At 43.5% G+C, this 21681-nt stretch overlaps 1 protein-coding gene across 1 annotated transcript; it reads left to right on the forward strand.

Moving 5' to 3' along the window:
* The first annotated feature begins 1092 nt into the window (after positions 1–1092).
* Noct (nocturnin) lies at positions 1093–20621 on the forward strand. The gene is made up of 3 exons (XM_051176909.1): positions 1093–1526; positions 18078–18347; positions 19678–20621. The coding sequence occupies exons 1-3, from the start codon at positions 1337–1339 to the stop codon at positions 20511–20513; spliced, it is 1296 nt and encodes a 431-aa protein (XP_051032866.1). The 5' UTR covers positions 1093–1336; the 3' UTR covers positions 20514–20621.
* The last annotated feature ends 1060 nt before the right edge of the window (positions 20622–21681 follow it).

Here is a 21681-nt window from a genome sequence, read left to right on the forward strand (position 1 = left end):
AAAATGCGAGAGGTAAAAAGCCACATGGTAGAAATATATATGTATGTATGTATGTATGTTAACTTAGGTTATTGGAGCTAGTGGGACAAGCCTAAGTTAAAGCCAAACTTTCATAATTAATAAGTTTCGGTGTTGTCTTTTGGGAACTGGCTGGCGGGACAGAAAAAGACTCACTACCGTTAACTGTCTCTTCCCAATGTGTTTACATTAAGTCAATCTCCTTTTTTTGCTTTTCACTGCATTTTGTTCGTTTGTATTTTGTTTTTTGTTTTTGAGACAGGACTTCACTGAGGGCTCTTGCCGGCCTGGAACTCTCTAAATAGACCACACTCTAAGCAGACCACACGAGAGATCCTCCTGCCTCTCCCACCAGAGTCCTAGGATTAATGGCTTGCACCACCACCACACACTGCTTTCCACTCCCCCCCCCAGTGGTTTATTGACTGTGGCCCACCTTAGCTTGGGACACGGGTTGCAACGCCTTCTAAATTCGGTCACCCATTTCGTCTAATCTGTCTTCACAATGCACCAGCCCAAGCAGTTTCTTCCTGATTTCCTAGCCTCCATCCCCCATATGAAAGAGCTGTTTCCCCAGGTGTGAACCCCAGACCTCCAATCAAATACAAATACATCATATCAAATACATCAATTCTAACAGACATTTCTGGCAGTCTCGTGGGCTGACGACGCTCTAAAGCCTGCTGCCAGTTTCTGCATCTCGTGCCTGAGAAACTGGATATTCTGGCAGCCGCCACCAAAGCAGCCTGCACTTTACAGTCACTAATTTCTATTACTGCTCTGGGGCGTGGAGTCGACCACCTTCGCCGGACGTTCTCACGAAACCCGCCCTCGCCCACACTACGCCCTGGAACCAACCCGGGACTCCCAGCCTGTGGACGCTTCCATTGCAGCCAGCGGGAGGGGCCTCCGGCTCACGGGCCGCCTCCCTAACGAGTTCCTGTGACCTCAGCCGTCCCACATTCTCCACCTGGTGACCGAGCCGGTGTCTCTCTCTGTGTCTGTCTCTGGTTCCTGCGAGTCCATCCTCGGTAGATACCTGCTCCACCTGGCTGCGCCCGGGTCGTGCGCTCGGACCTCCCTGCGACCGCCGCGTAGTAGCGCCCGCTCCGCCGCCGCTCGCCGGTTGCCCCGCGGCTCTCCGCCCGCGCGCCTCAGTGAGCCGCCGCCGCCGCAGCGTCCGCCTCCCTCACGGCTCTGCTCCCCGGGCCCTCACCGAGGGACGAGGAGGAAGGGGCGCCGCAGCGCTCCGGTCCCGCGCCCACCCCCGCTCCGCTCGGCCAGGCTCGTCAGCGCGGCAGAGGCGGCGGCGCCCGGCATGTATCAGAGCCCGCGGCGGCTCTGCTCGGCCCTGCTGCTCAGGGACGCCCCCGGCCTGCGCCGCTCGCTCGCGCCCAGCCCGCGTCGACCGCGTCGCCCGCTCGCCCCGCCGGTGCTCAGACCCCGGCCCGCGTCCCCGCGACTGCAGGCGGCGGCCTCGGGCGCCGGGAGGTCGCGGCCCGGAACAGGTGAGTGAGAGCGAGCGCCGAATGAATGGGCGGCTGCGGCTGCCGGTCCCCGCGCCTGGCTGCGGCGGCGGCGCATCGGGGAGGAAGCGCTGCGCCGCTCAGGGTGCCCGCCTCGGTGTTTGTATCTGATCTACCTGAGGCCAGGGGGACGGCCCCCGCTCCCCAAGGGTCACTCGTTTTGCTTCGTTTTATCCCCCCGGATGCTGGGCGGTTACGTTTCGGTTGCCCAGACTGCTTATGGACACCTTTATGAGGAGTGGGGGGGATGTAAAAATGACACTTGATCGAGGGTTTGCAGGGCCTACGGGCTCTGAATCTTCCTCAAGCCGCGTCAGTATTAGCACATGTTGGCCCTCCTACGTTTTTTGGTTTGGTTTGGTTTTTTTTTTTTTTTTTTTTTTTTTTTTTTTGGCGGGGCTGGGGGTGCGGTGCTTCCACTCGGATTCTTAAATTCCTGGGTGAAGAAATTGTAAATCATCCTTTCACCAGGAGTCAGTCCTATACATCACCCTTGTGTTTTGAGTGTCGTCTTCCTACCTAAGGACAGATTTGGACGGTCACAAACTACATGTAAATTAAGTATGTTTTTTTTTAAATTAATAGTTTCTCCCTCAAATCAAAGCAGCTATTTCATGTAATCTCTCCTTCCAAACTAGCAATTAATTCATAATACTTTTCTAGAAAGTGCAATTTGGTTGTTACCTCAAAATAGGTTATTGCCGTCCAATAACCTTGTTTCCTAGGGTACATTTTGGTAGAGTTTTAGATTAGTTAAAGGACAGATTGCACACTAGAAAGCATAGGTTCTTTGAGGCGTCTTTTGTTTTTCAAGACAGATTCTTCATCTGGCTCTAGCTGTCCTTGAACTGAATTATGTAGACAAGGCTGGGTTGGAACTTAAAAGATCTGCCTGCCTCTGCCTCCCTAGCAATGGGATCAAAGGAGGGCCTCCACCCCACCCACTTGATTGAAGGCAAAACCTTAAGCCATCAATCATCATATTATTGACAGACATTTAGACTGCAACTTTTTTTTTTTAATTACGGTGTTACAATGGGTGTGGTGGCATACACCTTTAATTCCAGCACTCAGGAGGACCAAGATTTGGAGTGTCCTCCCACCCTGATAGATGCAAAAGTAAAAATGAGTGTTAAAATGGTTACTAGAGAGTCTGTTTTGCTTAGACATTGTGAACTTTTGAAAAGCCAGAGATTTGGCACGTCATGAAATGACTGTTGGAATGGATATCACCAATAACTGGTTTTTGTTGTTTTCCTATTGGTTTGAGGGTGGAAAGGTGGTCTGGTACCAGCTCATATTTTAAATCCACCCACCACCTCCTTCAGAAACCATTATTTGTCATTAAGCACATCTTGTGAATACAGGCAGCAGCTCAAGTACAGCTGTGATAATGGAGGCGGGAGTTAGTTTGCAACTTGAGGCTTCTAATGGGGATGTCTAATGCATTTCTTTGATCAGGAGGCAAAGGCAGGTAGATCTCTTGAGTTGAGGACAGCCTGGCCTACAGAGTGAGTTTCAGGACAGGCAGGGCTCCACAGAGAAGCCCTGTGTGTGTGTGCTTGAGGGCAGGGGGCTGTTAGAAATCTTGGTTTTATGAGTCTACCCGTAGGTGAAGGGGACATGGGGTAGGGAAGTGGTAGAGTATAGGCTTTAACAAACTTGTAGGATTAACTACTGCTTCTTGTAGCAGTTGTTGAGTCATTGCTCCTTCATTCAATCCTTACACACCGTCACCACAGGTGCTTTAATATAGAAGACTCTATATTATATAACATTGGAGATTCTAGGCTTCATTCATACTGTTCAAAAGCGCTTTCTTTCCATTAAGAGGTGAGGTTTGGCACTAAGGAGATGGCTCAGATGGTGAAGATGCTTGTTACCAAGCCTAAGGCCTAACTAAGTTCAGTTCTAGAGGTCCACATGATGGAAGAAGAGGACTAACTCCTTCAAGGTGTCCTGGGGCACCCACATGTGTCTACACAGATGAGATATAAGCAGATGTGGTGACTCAGGCATTTCCTTTTTGTGCTGTTTTTGAGACAGGGTCTCAATGTAGCCTTTCCTGTCCTGGATCTCTGCATTCATGTGTTGGGACTAACAGTGCTGCTTGTCTAGGAGCAGTTCTTGAATTCGAGGCCAGCCTGGGCCTCAGGTAATGAGTTTCATTACTGTGTGTGCTGAAGTGAGCTTCTTAAGGGATGGAGTTTTCACAAAGATTTGTTTCATTATATGAAACACCTTTTGTTCTCATGGTTAAATGTGTAGTGTCAGAGGGGTAGGGCCAAATTTCCTTGCACAGTAGTTACAGTCCTTGATACTTTCAGGGCTCAGAAGGTGTCTGGTGCTTGAGCTGGACTTTGAAAGTATGGTTAGGGTTGAATATGAAACATTTTGTTGAGGAAAAGCAGCAAAAAGGGAAGGAAATTTTTTAAAGGGTGAGAGAAGAAACACTTTGCAGAATGAACAGTATTTTCCAAAATGTCTTAGAAACATTTGATTTTTAAGAATTAATTTTTGTGTTTTTTATGCCATGTGTGTGGGAGTACCTTAGGAGACCAGAAGAGGGCATCAGATCCTGGGGCTGGAGTTAGGGATCCTTGAAGACCAGCAAGACTCTTGGCTACTGAGCTGTCTTTAACCCCTCCATCTTCCCTTTTCTCTCTTAGGGTTAGAACTAGACCATTGCTCTTGTTAAGCAGATTCTTTTTTCTTTTTGATAAAGGTACTAATGTTATCTGGGCTGATCTTAAACTTTCTTAGGTGGCTACAGATAACAAACTCCTGGTTATTCTTCCTTTACGTACAAAATGAAAGGATTACAAGCTTGGGCCACTATGCCAAGCAAGCAGATTGTCTCTAAACACCCAAGACTTGTTGAAAAGGCCTTGAAGGAAAGCTACTCTACCTCTTGTGAGAAGCAGTAGTAAGTCCCCTAACACATTCATACTCTAACTTGATCTTGTGATTGGATGTATACTGAGGAGATGAGCACAGCCCCTTCCAGTTCTCACTGTATTGTATGGGCTTAAAAGGGAACCTTGGGGAGTGACCTTAGTGGCCATGTTACTTTCCTCCCCAAAGCAAAGACAGCATCCCCCAATGAGGCAGCAGTTGCCACAGTTACAGTACCACAGACTCATTGCTATTCTCCAGGTCCCTCCTTCTCAGTTCATGAAGAGTTGGATGGGTTGGTGTTCTCCACCCCTGGAACCTGGTGCTTTTTTTCTTGGTTCAGTTTTAAAGTCAAACACCAGCTCAGTTGAAGGCAGTTTTATTTAGTAGGTCCCTTAGCTATGTGAGTAAGCTGTTTATGAGAATGGCAAACCTTGTAATTATCAAGCTTCTATAGTATGAAAGCTGAGGTATCATTTTCCTGAAGTGTTCACTGGTAAGTTTAAATAGGCCAGGGTGGGAGAGGTTAAGTTAATAACCGTAGCTCTAGAATCAAAATCAATGCATGGACACTTACTTGCAGATCCTTTAACATTGCTTGCTGTGTCTTAATGACAGATGTCATCCAAAAAAAGCTTAGTACATATATCCACAAACTTTGTTGAACAGTATGCCTACTGTTCCCTTCCCCATGCTAAGTACAGCAGGAATTGGAAACAATATTTGCGGCTGGAGTTGTTGGGGGAAAACTTTGAAGGAGCAGAAGAAAGTGGACACTGGAGAAAGTCCTGGGACAGGGAGAGCAGCTTCATGAAAATGCACAGCTGCAGGTTTGATTTCCTCTAGACGAACTTGATGAATTCTACCCAAGCAAATGTCTCGGGCTTCTGTGGGCTTGAGAATAGTTATGAGCGTTACCCTGTCATTCCAAAGGGGCTACCCCCCCCATTTGCATTTATGTCTGCACCATGTACATGCCTGGTACCTGAGTAGGTCAGAAGAAGACATTGGATTCCTTAGAATTGGAGTAAGCCTCTCTGTAGACCCTGGGGAAGAGCATCGAATACTCTTAACTGCTAAGCCTTATCTTCAGCCCCAGCTGCTACTTACAAGTTTGAGGTGCCGTGAAGAGGATTCTGAAAGAAGTAAGGCCGTTGTCCTGCTCTATTGGGAGGAGCAGGAAGAAGGGAGATTTCACAGACCCATGTTAGGGGTTACCTCTGAACATACAGGGCTTCCATAGCCTCTTAAATAGTGGTTATCATACTTATGGAAATACTTAGGACTTGAAGCGTGTTTAGCCATGTGGTGAAACTTCGGTTAACTAAAGTGTTCTGCATTTATTTTGCCCTAGATTTCTTGGGGTTTTGCTGTGCTGAGGATTGGTCTGGGAGCCTCCCTTACACATGGTAAACAATTCTGAGGCACATCCTTAGCCCTTAGAGTGGAAGGAAGACTACGTGGTCTCAAGTAACACTCAGAACACTGTTAAGATGAGTTTAGCACGGCAGAGATTCGACAGTGTTGGAGAAAGAAAGATGAAGACTACAATGTTTGTATAAACCTTTTTTTCCTTTTCCAGTGTCAAAAAATGCCAGGGCCCACTCAGGTTTTCTGAACTTTTGGTAGCTGTAAGTTGAGCCTGAACAGTTTGTGTGTTCTGGTATGACCACAAGGCATGTATAAGGGAGACTCACTTTGATAAGGGCTTTAGAAGCCTGCCTAAATTTTCTATTGATAACATTTCTTATACCTTCAAAAATTAGAGATTGGTATGTAATGGTAGGGTTTGTGCAAAAAGAAAATTTTAAATCACCTATCCTGCACCTTGAGAATTTGAGTAATATGAGAAGTCCATAAAATGAGGATCAGAGTTTATTCTTACTATACAGCAAGTAAAGTCAGAATGGAACGCATTTGTGCAGCTCTTCATTCAGTCCTCAGAACGAACCAGCAAGAAGTGTTGTTACAGTGACATTTCTGGAAAGTCCCTCAGTCCTAGAGCATTGTTTCTCAGTTTTCCTGTCTCCCTTTTTTATCTGCCCTTCCTACAGCTCTTCTTAAATCCCGTGCTGAGCACTGAATCTGGTACCTCTTGCGTGTTAGGTGGACAGTGACCTTAGCTACATTCCCAGTGGGTGGGAAGGGGATCTGGAAAGTGACAGTTAGGCCTCTCTGTAGAAATGAGGAAGCCAGTGGAGATCACTCTCTGTGCCAGAAGTACTGAAGCTTCTTTCTGTGTTCTCCATCATAACCCTTCATTTCTCTGCTTAGTGATACCCTTGAAAAGTGAGCAGGGATGGTACAAGCTTGTTTGCTTATGTGTATGTGTCTGTACACATGTGTAGGTTCCTGAGTTCGTAAGAGTGTATTGTATCACATACATGGAGTTGAAGTTACACAAGGTTGTGAGCAGACCAATACGGATGCAAAGAATTTAGCGTATTGATGGCATGTCTTCTGGCTCTGATTCATTTTAATTTTTTTAAGATTTATTTTTTATATGAATGGTTTGCTTGAATATATGTATGTGTAACACATGTGTGCCTGGTACCCTTCGAAGTCAGAAGGGTATCATCTGCTGGAGCTGGAGTTAGAAATGCTTATGAGTCACACTGTGTGGTGAGAACCAGACCTAGGTCCTCTGCAAGAGCAGTAAGCACTCTTAACCACAGAGATATCTCTCCGGCCCTAAATTTTTTGGGATGTAGATACTTTATTCTTGAAAGATCTTATACGTTCATATTGCTACCTTAATCTACAACAATTAGGTCCAGTGACATATTTATGGTGTGCCAGATAAGGAGTTTCTATTTTAAAAAATAATTTACAATTTTATTTTAGCTGTGCTTTGTTTGTGGCAGGTCTCATTTAATAATAGCCCAGTGGAAATCACTTGTGCGGCCTAGGTTGGCTTCCCACTCAGTATGTGCTAAAGATTGGGTTTGGACCTCTTGCCATCCTGGCTTAACCTCCCACATGATTACAACCATGTGCTGCCAGTTCCAGGAGGCTCTGGAGATTCTTGTATGAAGTTGCTTTTCCTTGTTTCTTAAGTGGTAGAAAACTTGGCTGATTTTATCCTATGTAAGTTCTGGGGTGGGGAGTGAAGCAGGTGAAGAGACCGATAGACAAGGTCTCACTGTGTAGTGCTGTTGGGCCTGAAATGTACTAGATAGACCAGCCCAACCTTGAATTCACAGAGCTGCACCTGCTTCTGCCTCCCTAGTGCTAAGATTGAAGGCAAGAAAACAATTCCCAGCTTCAATTTCATTTTAATAAAAGTTAAAACATGAGTTGGCAAATTTTCTGTGAAGAGCCACCTCACCTGGTAAATGTTCTTGGCCCCTCTGCCCATGTTTAACTAAACCTTACAGTTGCCGTGAGTATATTACAGATACTATATCTATAAACTTATGGGTACTGAAATTTGAATTTCATGCCCTTTTCTCAACTATTTATCACTGTAGAAGTGATTTCATAGATTATTATCAGCAGCACAATGCCAGGACAACAGCAGATTTGGGCCATAGTCTGTGGACCCTTCTGTAGAGAACTCTGCTCTCAGCAGAATATCCCTTCGACCTTTCACAGCTGTCAAGCAGTTCATTCTTCAAAGCATCTCTGGTATTAATGTTAGCGATGGGATGTCACCAGAGAGTTACAAGTGTATGTAAAAGGATTTCTTTAGAGATATTTTCTAATGAGACTGTCATGACTGGAAATATGGCTTAACTTTTTCTGGAACATGCTTTGGCTTACTTGTCTACTCTGTGACTTTCTGCCTGCTGTGACACTGTGTCTTGGTGCATGTATTTTTAGACATATTAGATTGAGAGTTACGACCTTCACTGGATATCTCTGGAAATGCCACTCAGGTCATGACACTGCTTTGTACACTTTGTGCTGTAACAGTGTGTGTGCCTTAATGGCAGTGACGTCGACAGATAGAGGGGGAGAAACTTGACCTCTGATGACTCCTGGCACAAAACATGGGCTGATTTGTGTGCCAGGCCGCTCCCTGTAGGAGCCAGCCCTGTTGGAAACGCTGACACTCAGTCCAAGGTGCAGCAGGTAACTTGCTCCATGGCCCACACTGCAATGACATCAGTATCCACATCTGGAATAGTGATTTACAAGATTGCTAGGAACAGTAATGGGAACACAGAAGTAACTGGCACTCCTAACAGCCTGTTTCATTAAGCATTGGAGAATTACTAATGTTAAGCCAGTCATATAGATGTGCTAGGTACCCTCTATTCACAGTCTATAGAGCTGATTTGTTTAATAAGCATAATGAGGAAGAATTCTGGGTCTTCATACTATGCAAGCGATTCACCACTTCCCCAACAAACTACTCCTTTTTATTATTATTAAAACTTTTTATTTTGCCCCACCACCATACATCTCTAGCCCTATTAACATTTTCTAAAGCACCATGCTGTGTATGGTCCCTGACCATAGCTGTTCCATGGTGGTACACATTGCTAATCTTAGCACTAGGGTTGTGAGAGGAAAAATGGTTCAAATATCCAAGGATATCTAAAGTTAAAAAAAATCTGGTAGGAGTTGGTGATGATGCATGCCTTTAATCATCATTTGGGAGGCAGAGGCAGCCAGATCTGAGTTCAAGGCTAGCCGGGGCTACACAGAAACCCTGCCTTATATAACAAACAACAAAGTCAGTAATGTGTGGGCATATACCTAGACATGGGTGCTTGAATATTAAATTCCTTAAAAATACCTTAAATATGCAGTATAGCCAATGCCCCTGGAAAATATTTTATCTGAATGTTAACCTACTTGCCCTGAAGGTGGCTACATTTATTCTGGAACCAGTTCTAATACACCTAATGAGAAAATTAGCTACCAAATTTGCCGTCTTAACTTTGAGGTAGTTCAGTGCATGGTCAGCAGATGGCAGCATTGGGCTGCTGGTACTTGGCATTTATAACATATACTTCACTTTCCACTTTTCCCTGGGCCCAAGATTGATCAGCTTCCAAATCCCCCTACATATGTGCCTAAGACAATCCTGGATTTTGCTTATTCTTTACCTTTTAGTCTTTTCTTTTTTAGTTGGGTATGCCTGAGATATTCAGCTCAAACTGAGAAACATTATCCACTAACTAGACAGTTGGGCACAAGTAGTTGCTGGATAATTAGAGCATGGTGAGGTGGTATTTTCTGTTGCTTTTAGTACTGCTTAGGCAGTAGGTTGGACTAGTCAGTTTGGGTCTCAACTACTGAGATTGCATCCAAAGATGTAATTAGAAAGGAAAAGCTATCTTTATGTAAATCAAACACTTGCCTAAGAGTTTCAAAGTCCTGGGTAAAGTCTCTATCTCTGAAGAGAAAGGACTAGATAAAGCTAGATATAGTCTTTTGCTTAATATAGTGGTGAAGTGTTTGGTTGGGCCTGGCTCTGTAACTCTGGCTGCCCCTAGGACAGTATAGACCAGGTTGGCCTTGGCCTTGAAGCCATCTTACCTCTGCCTCAAGTGCTAGGACTAATGTGCCCAGTAACAAACTATTAATTTCCTTTAGCAGGATAGAATGGTATATGTCTTTAATCCCAGCACTTGGAGGTAGAGGCAGGCATATTAGGCATTAAAGGCCAAACTCTGTTCAAAAACAAGTTTGAAACCAGCCTGGGCTATTAGAGACCCCAAGACTCCATTTCAAACAACAAAATTCACCTTTGCTTCACTTGGTACCTTTGTTTATTCTGAGACAGCCAAGCTGTCTTGAACTCATTCAGGAATACAAACTGGGGTTGAATTTAAATGTTCCCTGCTGCGAGTGCCACATCTTCTGAGGAATAATTGATGGTGCATCAAGACCACCTGAAATCCCATCTACCCTGTGCCCTTCCCCAACCTTAGTAAAATGTAAAGAAAATTTTAGGCAAAAATGGTTTACATCTGTGTGGGGTTTTTATCTTCATAATCATCCTGAACTTACAAAGATGTATCGAAGAAAATGTAATTAGATGGTAATGTAAACTAAATTACCTGTTGACAGACAGCAGTTAGAAAACAATCTGTGTAAAATTGGTTGCTGCTGGCTAGTTGAGAAACCCTGTCTTCAGTAGAAGAAAGGGCAGGATTTCAAGTTCTTGTGTATGTTTGCAGAGTACTGGGAAGAGTTTTAGATGCTCCCCCAACCTAGTCCACATGCTGGGCTTGTATCAGAAGTGCAGGGGTTGGGGAGTCATTAAGTCTCTGATTCTAGGTAGTTCAGTTGTGTTAATGTGTAGGGCTAGGGACGAACTGCTTTAAACTGTGGTGTGGTTATATGCTTATTTATCGCAAGGAGTGGTGCTGTTGGGTTGCTTTCATGGCATTGGGCCCCTTAAAATTAGGCTGGTTCTCCATTGTGCTAATTTATGACTAAAATGAAAACTGGTATTTTCCTTTTATGGTAAACCAACTTTAGAGCTGAGGCAAAACTGTCAGACTTCCTGTTGTTTTTTACTGTCATAATTCCAACAATAGATGGCACATGGCAGCTAAAAGTATTTTTAATCCAAAGGAGAAATTGCAAAGTATGCTTTTCAATTAAAATAAAAGCAATAGCTAGGCAGTCGTGGTGCGCCCAGCACTCAGGAGTCAGAAGCAGGCAGATCTCTGAGTTCGAGGCTAGCCTGATCTACAGAGCAAGTTCCAGGACAGGCTCCAAAGCTACACAGAGAATCCCTGTCTCAAAAAACAAACAAATATGCAAGCAATGCAATCTACCTGCATGCCAGCCCTTAATATTCCTTGGGGTATAGCTCAGTGGTAGAGCACTGGCTTAGTAGTTTCAACCCTAACCAATAAACAAAATGATCTGTGTTACATAATAGCCTGTGGCATGCTTACCCTGTGTTCAGATGAACTCTGAGATACTGCTTTAATCTTGGAGTAGGTGAGTTTTCATTTCTCTTGAATATGGCTTGAAAGTAAAATTACTGTGCTAACGTGCTTTTCACTTTTTAAAATCACAACAAGCTACTTTCAAAATAGCTATACCATTTTAAATGTGTATCAAACAGTATACAGTCCATAGGTATTTGGCCCCAATTAGTCTCTTTTATGACTCATGCTTTTGAGTGCTATGTGGAAGAACTCTGTCTAGCTGGGTGGTGTCCGCACACGCCTATAATCCCGACAGGAGCAGGCAGATCTGAATTTGAGGACAGCCTGGTCTACAGGCAAGACTCAGGACAGCCAGAGTTACACAGAGAAACCCTGTCTTGAAAAACAAAACAAACAAACAAACAAAAAAAAAAATCTGTCTAGCATACAAGATTTTCCTCCTGTATACTGGGAAATTGAACCAGGGCTTTGGACTTGAATGCTAGATAAGTACTACTGAGCTATATTTCCAGCTTTGATTGATTGGATTGAGAAGGATCTCACTACATTGCCTACACTGGCCTTGAACTTAGTTTACAGACTACCCAGATACAGTGTCTCCCTGCCTCCGCTTCCATACTGTGGCAGACCTGGCTCAGACCTTTGTTTATTTTTAGTTTTGTATTTGTATATGTTTGTATGACTTTGTGCCACCTGTGTGTCATGCCCCGAAGATGGTGTCAGGTCATTTGGAATGAGAAGCAGTAGTGAGCTGCCTGCCTGGTATGGGTACTAGTACCAAACTTTCTTACCAGCCTCACTTACTTGATTATACATATTTTTAATATTGACTTATTTTATTCTGTGTATGTGTGTTTTGCCCATTTGTTGAATGTGCGTGATGTGCATGCCTGTGCCCATGGAGGTCAGCAGCAGGTGTCAGATCCCCTGGAACTGGAATCAAGCACCGTTGTGAGCCACCATATGGGCACTGGGAACTGAACCCAGGTCCTTTCCAAAAACAACAATCTTAACTAAAGAGCCATCTCTCCAACACTACACACCACACACTCCAGGTTGATTAGATTTTGAGACTAACATTAGACACCAAGATACGGGTGCCAGAATGATATATGCCATTGTCTTAGCACGTAGGAGTGCATGTTTGTGTACACACACAGAGACACAGACAATATTTATATCCATGTATGGACATATACATCATAGGAAGGTAAGCATGAATTCCCACTGCTGTTGTATGTGAGAGCCAGCCCTCCCTCTCCCCCGCCCCGGCATTCCATTTCCATCTCTCTTCCTTTACCTAGTGTTCTCTACCAGGGGCACTCCTGCTTTCACCCACCTACCGATTTGTTTATTTGTTCATAAACCAGTGGTTTCTGGGTCATTACTACTGCCCTATGAAAAATCAAGTAGAACATAGTGTGTGGCAGATTCCTCTTTTTAATCCCCGTACTTTGCTGTTGAAACATCTTTTTCCAAAGATTTGTAGAGCACAACTTCCTCTTCTATACTGCTTGCAGTCAAATTCCTCTGTTGAAGTACTCCTGATGACTCCAACCTCCAGTCAATACTTAAATTTACTGTATCAAACTCATTCTTTATGGCTGCTCCTGTGGATTTGACATGTGACTGCCCCCCCTCCCCCCAGGGTCTGTGTGTGTGCTTCTCTGTGTAATCCTTCTTGGGTCCTTTTCTATTGCTATGACCAAAGCAACTTAATAAGAAAAAAAGTGTTTGACTGGGTTTGCAGTTTCAAAGGGCTAGAATTCATGATGGTCGAGCAAACACATGGTGGCAGAACAGCTGAGAATTCAAACCAGCAGGTGAGAGGCAGACGGGACACAGTGGGGATGTGTGTTTTTTAACTTCAAAGCCCCACCCCCAACAAGGCCATACTTCCAGTTCCACCAACTGGAACCTAGCATCTGGCCATAAGAGGCTTTGGGGGCCATTCTAGTTCACAGCACAGCCATGTGGGCATTCTCCTACTTCACAGAACCAATCTTCTCCTGGGAGTCCCTGTGCTGTCCCAGCAACCACCACGCCTCTCTGCTGTGGTTCCCTGGGGGAATCCACAGTCCAACTTGTAGGAAGGACCTGGCTTCTTTCCCTTAGAGAACAGAATGGGTGTAAGATTCATTCCTCTGAGTCCGCTCATGTTTTTTTTTTTCCCCTGTTTTACTTAATGGGCCTTCACACATGGAAGGGCATCATGGTTGCTAGCAGTATTTTCAAATGAATGTTAAGTAAATACCTAGAGGTGTGAACTCCTGACTGTATAGTAAGCCTATATTTAATATATATATATATATATATATATATATATATATATATGCATATGCGCCCCTCCGAGCTGCTTTTCAGGAAGTCAGCTACATATAGAAATAATATAATTTATAATGAAGCCATCAGGCCTGTTATGTGTGGGGACCTAATTATTTAATTAGCTTTACTGCGGCCACTTACCTCACCTGAACTTTCATAGCTTTCATGAATAAAAGCTTAGTTTATTGTATGGTCTTTGTCCTTGTTGAGCATCAGAATAACTGTTTTTCATACTTCATCTGTCTTGGACAGAAGAATGGAGTTTTATAAGCTTCCTCAAGCTGTTGTACCAGAAGCCAGAAATAATACACTTCTTTAGTATTTACTCTATCAATATTCTATCTCAAAAACAAAATGTTCATGCTACTTGTACATTTCTCTCCTTTTTAGGCAAATTTTTCTCAAAATAACTTATCTTATCCTCTCCCTCTTCCCCTCACACTGCCACCAAAATAAGAAATTCTGTTGTCACTGAAGTTTGCTGTGTTGCTAAGCCCAGGTCTGCTCGCCTTTCATCTTGCTTTAGTTGTCTGTAGCATTGGGTGATGGCCCTAAGTTAACCATCTTTACGGATCATTTCCTCCTTGCTTTTCTCCTCCTCTGGATCTCGCTTTGTAGATTTTTAGCTTTCACAAGCTGCTCCCCACCCCAGCTCAGTCCATTCATGCACTTTCCCCCACCTCCCAGTCCTGGTGGTGGAGGACAGGGCATTGCACATGGCAGATACGCTACTTCTGAGCTACCTAGTCCAAACAATCACTTTCTTTTCCCGGGGTCAGATGACCCATGCCCGGCCAGCTCACTGCAGCTGAACTATACCCTCAGACCTTTTTATTTATCATGAGACAGGCTCTCAAAGTGAACTGAAACTCACTTTGTAGCCAGGCAAACATAGAACTCTGAATACTCCTGCCTCAACCTCCCAAGTAACTAGAATTGCATGCCTGTACTGCAGAGCTTTCTCTTTCCTCTTCAATCTGCCCACATTGCCCTATATTTGTGGTGGGGCTTTCTGTTGTTGTGGTTGTTTTGAGACAGCCTTACTGTGTAACCCTGGCTGGTCTGGAAATAACTGCATACACCAAACTAGTAAACCTAGAAATCTGCCTCTCTCTGCCTCCTTCTGAGTGCTGGGATTAAAAGAAATACACCACACACTAGGATGTGGTGACACACAGTTTTAATCCCAGCACTCAAGAGATAGAGACAAGCAGATCAGTAAGTTCAAGACCAGCCTGGTCTACAGACCTAGTTCCAGGACAGGCTCCAAAGCAATACAGAGAAACCCTGTCACCCAAAACCAAAGGAGGGAGGTATAGTGTATCTTTAATACTTCTGGCCAGTGAGGTGTTTTTGGAAGAATAAGTCAAATAATCAACTCAGAATTCTCCAAGAACTTCTTGACTCAGAAAAGGCCTACACCACTCTGTAAGCTCACCTCCGCTCACTCTGGTCTGCCACACCAATAACCCTTCTGCATACACTGCTCAGCTTTCAAACATGTTCTCCCTCTGTCCAGACTGTTCTACAGGAGATCCAGTTTGGCTTTTTTCTTACCGCTCACATCCTTTGAAGAGCCATCCTCGACCATCGCAGATAAACAAGCTATTTCCCTGCCCACTGCAACCCCTATCTCACCTTCCCCTGCTTTGGTTCTCCTTAGCACTTTTCACCAAATGCAAAGTATGGTTCTTTGTCTCCCCAGTACAGAATATACTGCTTGAGAGCAAGAATTTGGGTCTGTTTGTTCACTGTATGTCTACAGGAGGCTAGAATTGTCTGGAACACACTGGGCATTGAAACCCTGGGTGGGAGGTGTTCATTTGCATATGTGGGGTGCTTGAACAAGTGAGGCAGGGGTCAATGATGGGCTTACTGGGTGATGTAGTGTTGTATATTCAAGTAGTCCCTCTTTGGAGTTTTTTTTTTTTTTTTTTTTTTTTTTTTTTGTGGTGGTTGGGTTTTTGTTTTTTGCAGGGTGGGGTGGTTCAAAACAGGGTTTCTGTATATCAGCCCTGGCTGTCCTGGAAACACTCTGTAGACTAGGCTGGCCTCAAACTGACATAGATCTGCCCTCCTTTTTGTTGTGTGATGTATTTGTCATTGGGTGGCATAGCCATTGTACAAAGAATTCTAAGCCTCTTTAGACTTAAATTTCTAGGTAGGAAGGACCAGTTTGAGTTGAGAAAAATTAACTAAGAGAAGGTGCTTGAGCAGGGCGTGATGGTGCACATCTTTAGTCCCATCACTTGAGAGACAGAGGCAGGAGGATCTCCATAAGTTAGAAGTCAGTCTGGTGTACAAAGGGAGTTCCAGTACAGCCAGGACTATGCAGAGAAACCCTATGGGTGTGGTACTTTAATACTAATTGATTTTGATACACAGGGACATTTGTGGTGGCCTGCCATTGACACTAATTTGAACCAGCTGCTTGTTAATCTCAGATTCTTATAAAGAAAACTTGACTACTAAAGAGACAGCAAATTGTGACTGTCCTAATGCTGCAACCCTTTAATACAGTTCCTCATGTTGTAGTGACCCCCAACCATACAAATTATTTTCATTGCTGTTACTGTAATTTCACTAGTTATGAATGATAATGTAACTATCTAATATGGGAGTTTGTCAAGATCCACAAGTAAGAGAAGCACTGACTTAGCAGATAAGAGCACATACTGTTACAGAGGATCCAAGTTCAGTTCACAGTACCTATTTCAGGTAGCTCACAGATCAATGTAACCTTGAGTTCCAAGGGAGTCCAGTCCCTCTGGCCTCCTCAGGTACCTGCACGCACTGGTACATGCTCAACTAAAATTGAGAGGACAAGATGGGGCTATAGTAAAGAAACCCAGGGTCTTTAGCTACCTCAAGAAAACTAACCACTTCTCTAATGGTAACTGTGTAAAGGTCGGTTTTTATGAGTCATGATCTGTTAGGGGGATCTGTTAGGGGACTGGAGAGATGGCTGAGATAGTAAACTGCCTACCCCATAAGCATGAGGGTCCATGATTAGATCCCTGGTACCCACAGTCATGGTTGCCCTTATCCATAATCCTAGTCACCCCCTGGCCAGCTAAAGTAGAAAGAGATAAAACATTTGATGGCCTCCAGCCTCCACATGCACCCTAGCCCTGTTTATGCTAACACCCAGATGAAAGCAATTATAAAGGCTTATTTTGGCCAATAGTTCCAGAGGAACTTCATGACAGAGAGAGCAAGGAAAGAAAGTATGTATGTCAGGATCTGGAAACTGGCTGATCATTTTATCCACACACAGGAAACAGTGGGAAGTAGGTCCAGGCTACAGAAACTCAAGCCCACCTTCCCAAACAGCACCACCAGCTGGGAACCAAGCATTCAAACTGAGCCTCTGGGGGACAATTCACATTTAGACCAGTAGGCCACATCATACCACACACCATACATTGGAACCCTAAGCCTAGTTAGCATTCACTTCTTTCCAGGCACTGCTGCTTCCTGGACCTGTCCTATCTTTCCGGTTCTAGAAAATGTAGCCAATCAGGAAAAAAGCTCTTAAATGGAAATCAAGTAAGCAGGATTCAGGCAAATCCTCCACTCCCCAGACCATGCCCTGTGTTTTTTGAAGAGAGTATGTTGAATGCTGATCACAGGATTCTCTAAGAGACTATAGACCTGATGGACACCTAACATCTGAAACCAAGGGGATCTGTTCACATATTATGTTGACAGCTACAGCTTTCTGCATTTCACCCTTCAAAAATCATTCTTAAAGAAAAATACTTGGGGCCAGGTGTAAGTCTTTTAATCCCAGTACTTGAGAGGTAGAGGCAGGTGGATCTGTTACGAGCACTTTCCCACCATCCTGGTCTCAGAGCTGTGTCAGACTCTATACTAGATACAAAGCTGTTGGCCTGTTAGTAGTAGTGTTTCTTATTGGCTAGCTCTGTCTTAAATATTAACCCATTTCTATCAATCTTAAGTGTTTCCACATGGTCTTATCTTACCGGAGAAAGGGTCCTGACAACTTGTAAAGTTCTACATCTTGATTCCTCACTACTACATCTTCCAGAATCCTATCTTGCTTTCCTTATTGGCCAACAGCCCCTTTATTCATTAACCGAGAAACATTTACAAAATGACATCTCCCATCATGGATCCCTGAGTTCAAGACCAGCCTGGTCTACAAAGCATGTTCCAGGACAGCCAGAGTTACACAAAGAAACCCTGTCTCACTCAAAAAAGGAAAAACTTGAAAGAACGAGTATTTTGTTAAGCAATGCTTGTTTTAAGACTGGGTGGGTATATAAAGGCAACTAGAAGAGGTTGTTGAGGTTAGATGAACTGGTTTGGTTTTGTGAAGAGATTGGTCAACACAGTATTTGAATTACCTATCCTGATAGAAGTGGGAGGCTAGAAATTCCATATTCACAGTGAATACTGACAGCTGGCATGTGTCTGTGCTTTCCTTCAGTGAGTTCCATGGGAAACGGCACGAGTAGGCTCTACAGTGCTCTCACCAAGACACTCAACAGCAGTGCAGCTGCTCAGCACCCGGAGTATTTGGTGTCAGCTGACCCAGAACATCTGGAACCCATTGATCCTAAGGAACTTCTCGAGGAATGCAGAGCTGTTCTGCACACTCGTCCACCTCGATACCAGAGGGATTTTGTGGCCCTAAGGAGAGATTGCCCCAGTAGCCACCCTTCCATTAGAGTCATGCAGTGGAACATCCTTGCCCAAGGTATGCTGAGCTTGTTTAATTTAGTCTGCTGTGGAGAACAATGGGGAGGATCGAGGTGTCTTTCAGCAGTGGGATAACCTTAGACCTTCTGTTGCCAACAACTTGAGCCACAGCACTATGACAGCACTGACAGGAAACAAACTGAATGGGTGGTATGGCTATGTGTAGAACAGGGTTGAGACTAGCCTTGGCGATCCATAAGGGCTTGTAATCCCTGCACTCAAAATCAAAAGGCTGTGTCAGCGTGATGACTACCAGAGTTTGAGGCCAGCTTGATCTACAGAGTGAAACCTTGTCTCAAAACAGTCAAACCAGACACTGCACAGCCCGTGTATTGGTGGCAGAAAAGGCCCCTTTTACTACACCTGCTACTACATTTCTCAATCATCCTTACACCGTAATACCTTCATGTGTAGTTGTAAGGAAAGGCATCTTTGGGTGTGAGGGAAGAGCTCAGTGGTTAAGAACGGGTACTGCTTTTCCATACGTCCTGAGTTTGATTCCCAGTACCCACACCAGGTGGTTCTAGGGGACCTAACACCTCCAGCCTCTATAGGCACCTGCACTTATGTGCATATTCCCCTTACCCCATGCACATAATTAAACATAATAAGTTTATAAACTGCTTTTAAAAAGAAAAGGCATTTTCATGTTTATTTACCAATCTTTTAAAAAGTATTTGATCTTTGACAGTTTCATATATATATATATATATATATATATGAGTGTGTGTGTATTATATATATAATACACACACACATACACATATACGAATATATATTCGTTCATAAGGAGAAAAAGCTATTCATTTGTCTCATTCATTTTGAATATTATCTATTTAATCAGTTCACATGGCTTTCTTGTCGTCAGTGTTAAAACTAATGTTAAAGTGGCACACTTTTACATCCTCAGGACTACAAGGTTTCTCTAAACCTAAAGGCAAAGATTTTAATCTTAGAATATAGTTATATGACATAGTTTTCGTATATATTAAACAAAAAAAAACAAAAAAAAAAAACTTTTGCTTGCTTCAGCAGATAGCATGAGGTTATTTTGTCTGGATAGGGTAACACACTTTAGAACTACCCCAGCATCTGGGGCAGATATGGACCTCCAGGCCCACCACTGAGCTTTGTTCATTTATCAGACAGGGGCTCAGTATGCAACCTTAGCTGGGCTGGGGTTTGATAACATAGCCTAGCAGATAGTGGCCTTGAACTCAGGGAGATCTGCCTTCCCAGTGCTGCACCACCAAACCACATTAGGGTTCCCATTTTCTTTGAGGTCATGATTCTGTGGTAGTTGACAGATGCTTGGCTTTTCTTTCCAGCTCTTGGAGAAGGCAAAGATAATTTTGTACAGTGTCCTGTTGAAGCACTCAAGTGGGAAGAAAGGAAATGCCTTATTCTGGAGGAAATCTTGGCTTACCAACCCGATATATTGTGCCTCCAAGAAGTGGACCATTATTTTGACACCTTCCATCCACTCCTCAGTAGACTGGGCTACCAAGGCACATTTTTTCCCAAGCCCTGGTCCCCATGTCTCGATGTTGAACATAACAATGGACCAGATGGCTGTGCTTTATTTTTTCTTCAAAACCGTTTCAAGCTCATCAGCAGCACCAATATTAGGCTGACAGCCATGACCCTAAAAACCAATCAGGTTGCCATCGCACAGACCCTGGAGTGCAAGGAATCAGGCCGACAATTCTGTGTTGCTGTCACCCACTTAAAAGCACGCACTGGCTGGGAGAGGTTTCGATCAGCTCAGGGCTGCGACCTTCTCCAGAACCTCCAGGACATCACACAAGAAGCCAAGATTCCCCTGATTGTCTGTGGGGACTTCAATGCAGAGCCAACTGAAGAGGTCTACAAACACTTCGCTTCCTCCAGCCTCAATCTCAACAGCGCCTACAAACTGCTGAGTCCTGATGGACAGTCCGAGCCTCCATACACGACCTGGAAGATCCGCACCTCAGGGGAGTGTCGCCACACCCTGGACTACATCTGGTACTCCAGACATGCTCTGAGTGTCACATCTGCTTTGGATCTGCTCACTGAAGAACAGATTGGGCCCAACCGGCTCCCGTCCTTTCATTATCCCTCAGACCACCTGTCACTAGTGTGTGACTTCAGCTTTAATGAGGAGCCTAATGAACTTTTATAAACACTGCATCATATTAATCATGAGCGTCTTAACCAGGGATGTTTTGGGAAATTGAAGTATGATAAGAAGTTGCCTGAAAAACAAGACACCCAGTTTCTGCCACTTCACTCTCCATGGTTTCCAGCATGCCCTTGGAAAAAGAATTTGTTCACAAACCTTTACAATTAAAACCTGCAGCAAAAAGAATATTTGCACTCCAGTTTTGGCTTGTATTGTTAATTTTCCATCGTTTAAGGGCATTAAATTACTTACTGGAAGTTGTTTTTTGTTTGTGTTTTTAAGTTGAGGGTGCTATAAAACTCATTTGTAAGCCCCTCAGAATTAAGATGTAGGAAATTTTCTAGACAGCATTTCAAGTTATTTATTTGTGGGATTTTTAAATGTCAGCAAGAAATGCATGGCAATATTTATTTTTTTATATCTTGATGTTAAAAATTAAGTGAATTATATAGCATTTTAGATGTTTTAGAACCTGGCAGGAATAGGCATAATTTCCTTAAAACTTCAAATTGTTTTTATTTGATGATCTAACAGAATGTACATTAAGGAACTATTTTATAGCCTTGAGGGATTTGTCACTTCATAGTACATTATTCACAGATAATCGCTGCTGTTTGCTATGCCTCCAACTTCTCCGTTGTGTTTCTTGAAATTCCAGTTCATTTTCAATTAATTAGTAGTTTTCGATATTTAGCCATTGTTAAGTATTTGTACTTTTTTGTTGTACATGTGATGATTACTCCATGACTTTTGGATGTGCTTTTTACAAGCAGCTTTATGAACAGTCGTGGAACAGTGGCTAAGAATAATAGTGAAAATTCCTTCTGAGATGAGGACTCCAGAAATCCTATTGAGCAGCCAGGTGTGATAAAAAAAATCTGTGTATTGGAGGCCAGCTTGGCCTATATATGAAGACCCTTCCTCAAAAAAAAAAAAAAAATCCTAAAGACAGTCAGATGACTGGGTTCATCTCCGAGAATATGAGTGGAAACAATAACCTAGTGTTCACTTCCAGTTGTTGAAGACTGTTCAAAAAATTAAAAAAAAAAAACCTACTGGTGGTAAAATGATAAATGTTTTAATGTATGAGTCTAAATATTATTTACAATTAATAAAATAGACTTATAACAGTGCTTTTAGTTTGGCTTTGGTTTTTTAGTTCAAAAGG

The sequence above is a fragment of the Phodopus roborovskii genome, unplaced genomic scaffold, assembly GCF_943737965.1.
Source record: "Phodopus roborovskii unplaced genomic scaffold, PHOROB, whole genome shotgun sequence".
NCBI classification, from domain to species: domain Eukaryota; kingdom Metazoa; phylum Chordata; class Mammalia; order Rodentia; family Cricetidae; genus Phodopus; species Phodopus roborovskii.

Coding starts and splice junctions, on each gene's coding strand:
- Noct (XM_051176909.1), top strand. CDS start 1,337: ATGTATCAGAGCCCGCGGCGGCTCTGCTCGGCCCTGCTGCTCAGGGAC. Junction 1,527..18,077: donor GAGGTCGCGGCCCGGAACAG/GTGAGTGAGAGC, acceptor GCTTTCCTTCAG/TGAGTTCCATGGGAAACGGC. Junction 18,348..19,677: donor GTGGAACATCCTTGCCCAAG/GTATGCTGAGCT, acceptor TTTTCTTTCCAG/CTCTTGGAGAAGGCAAAGAT.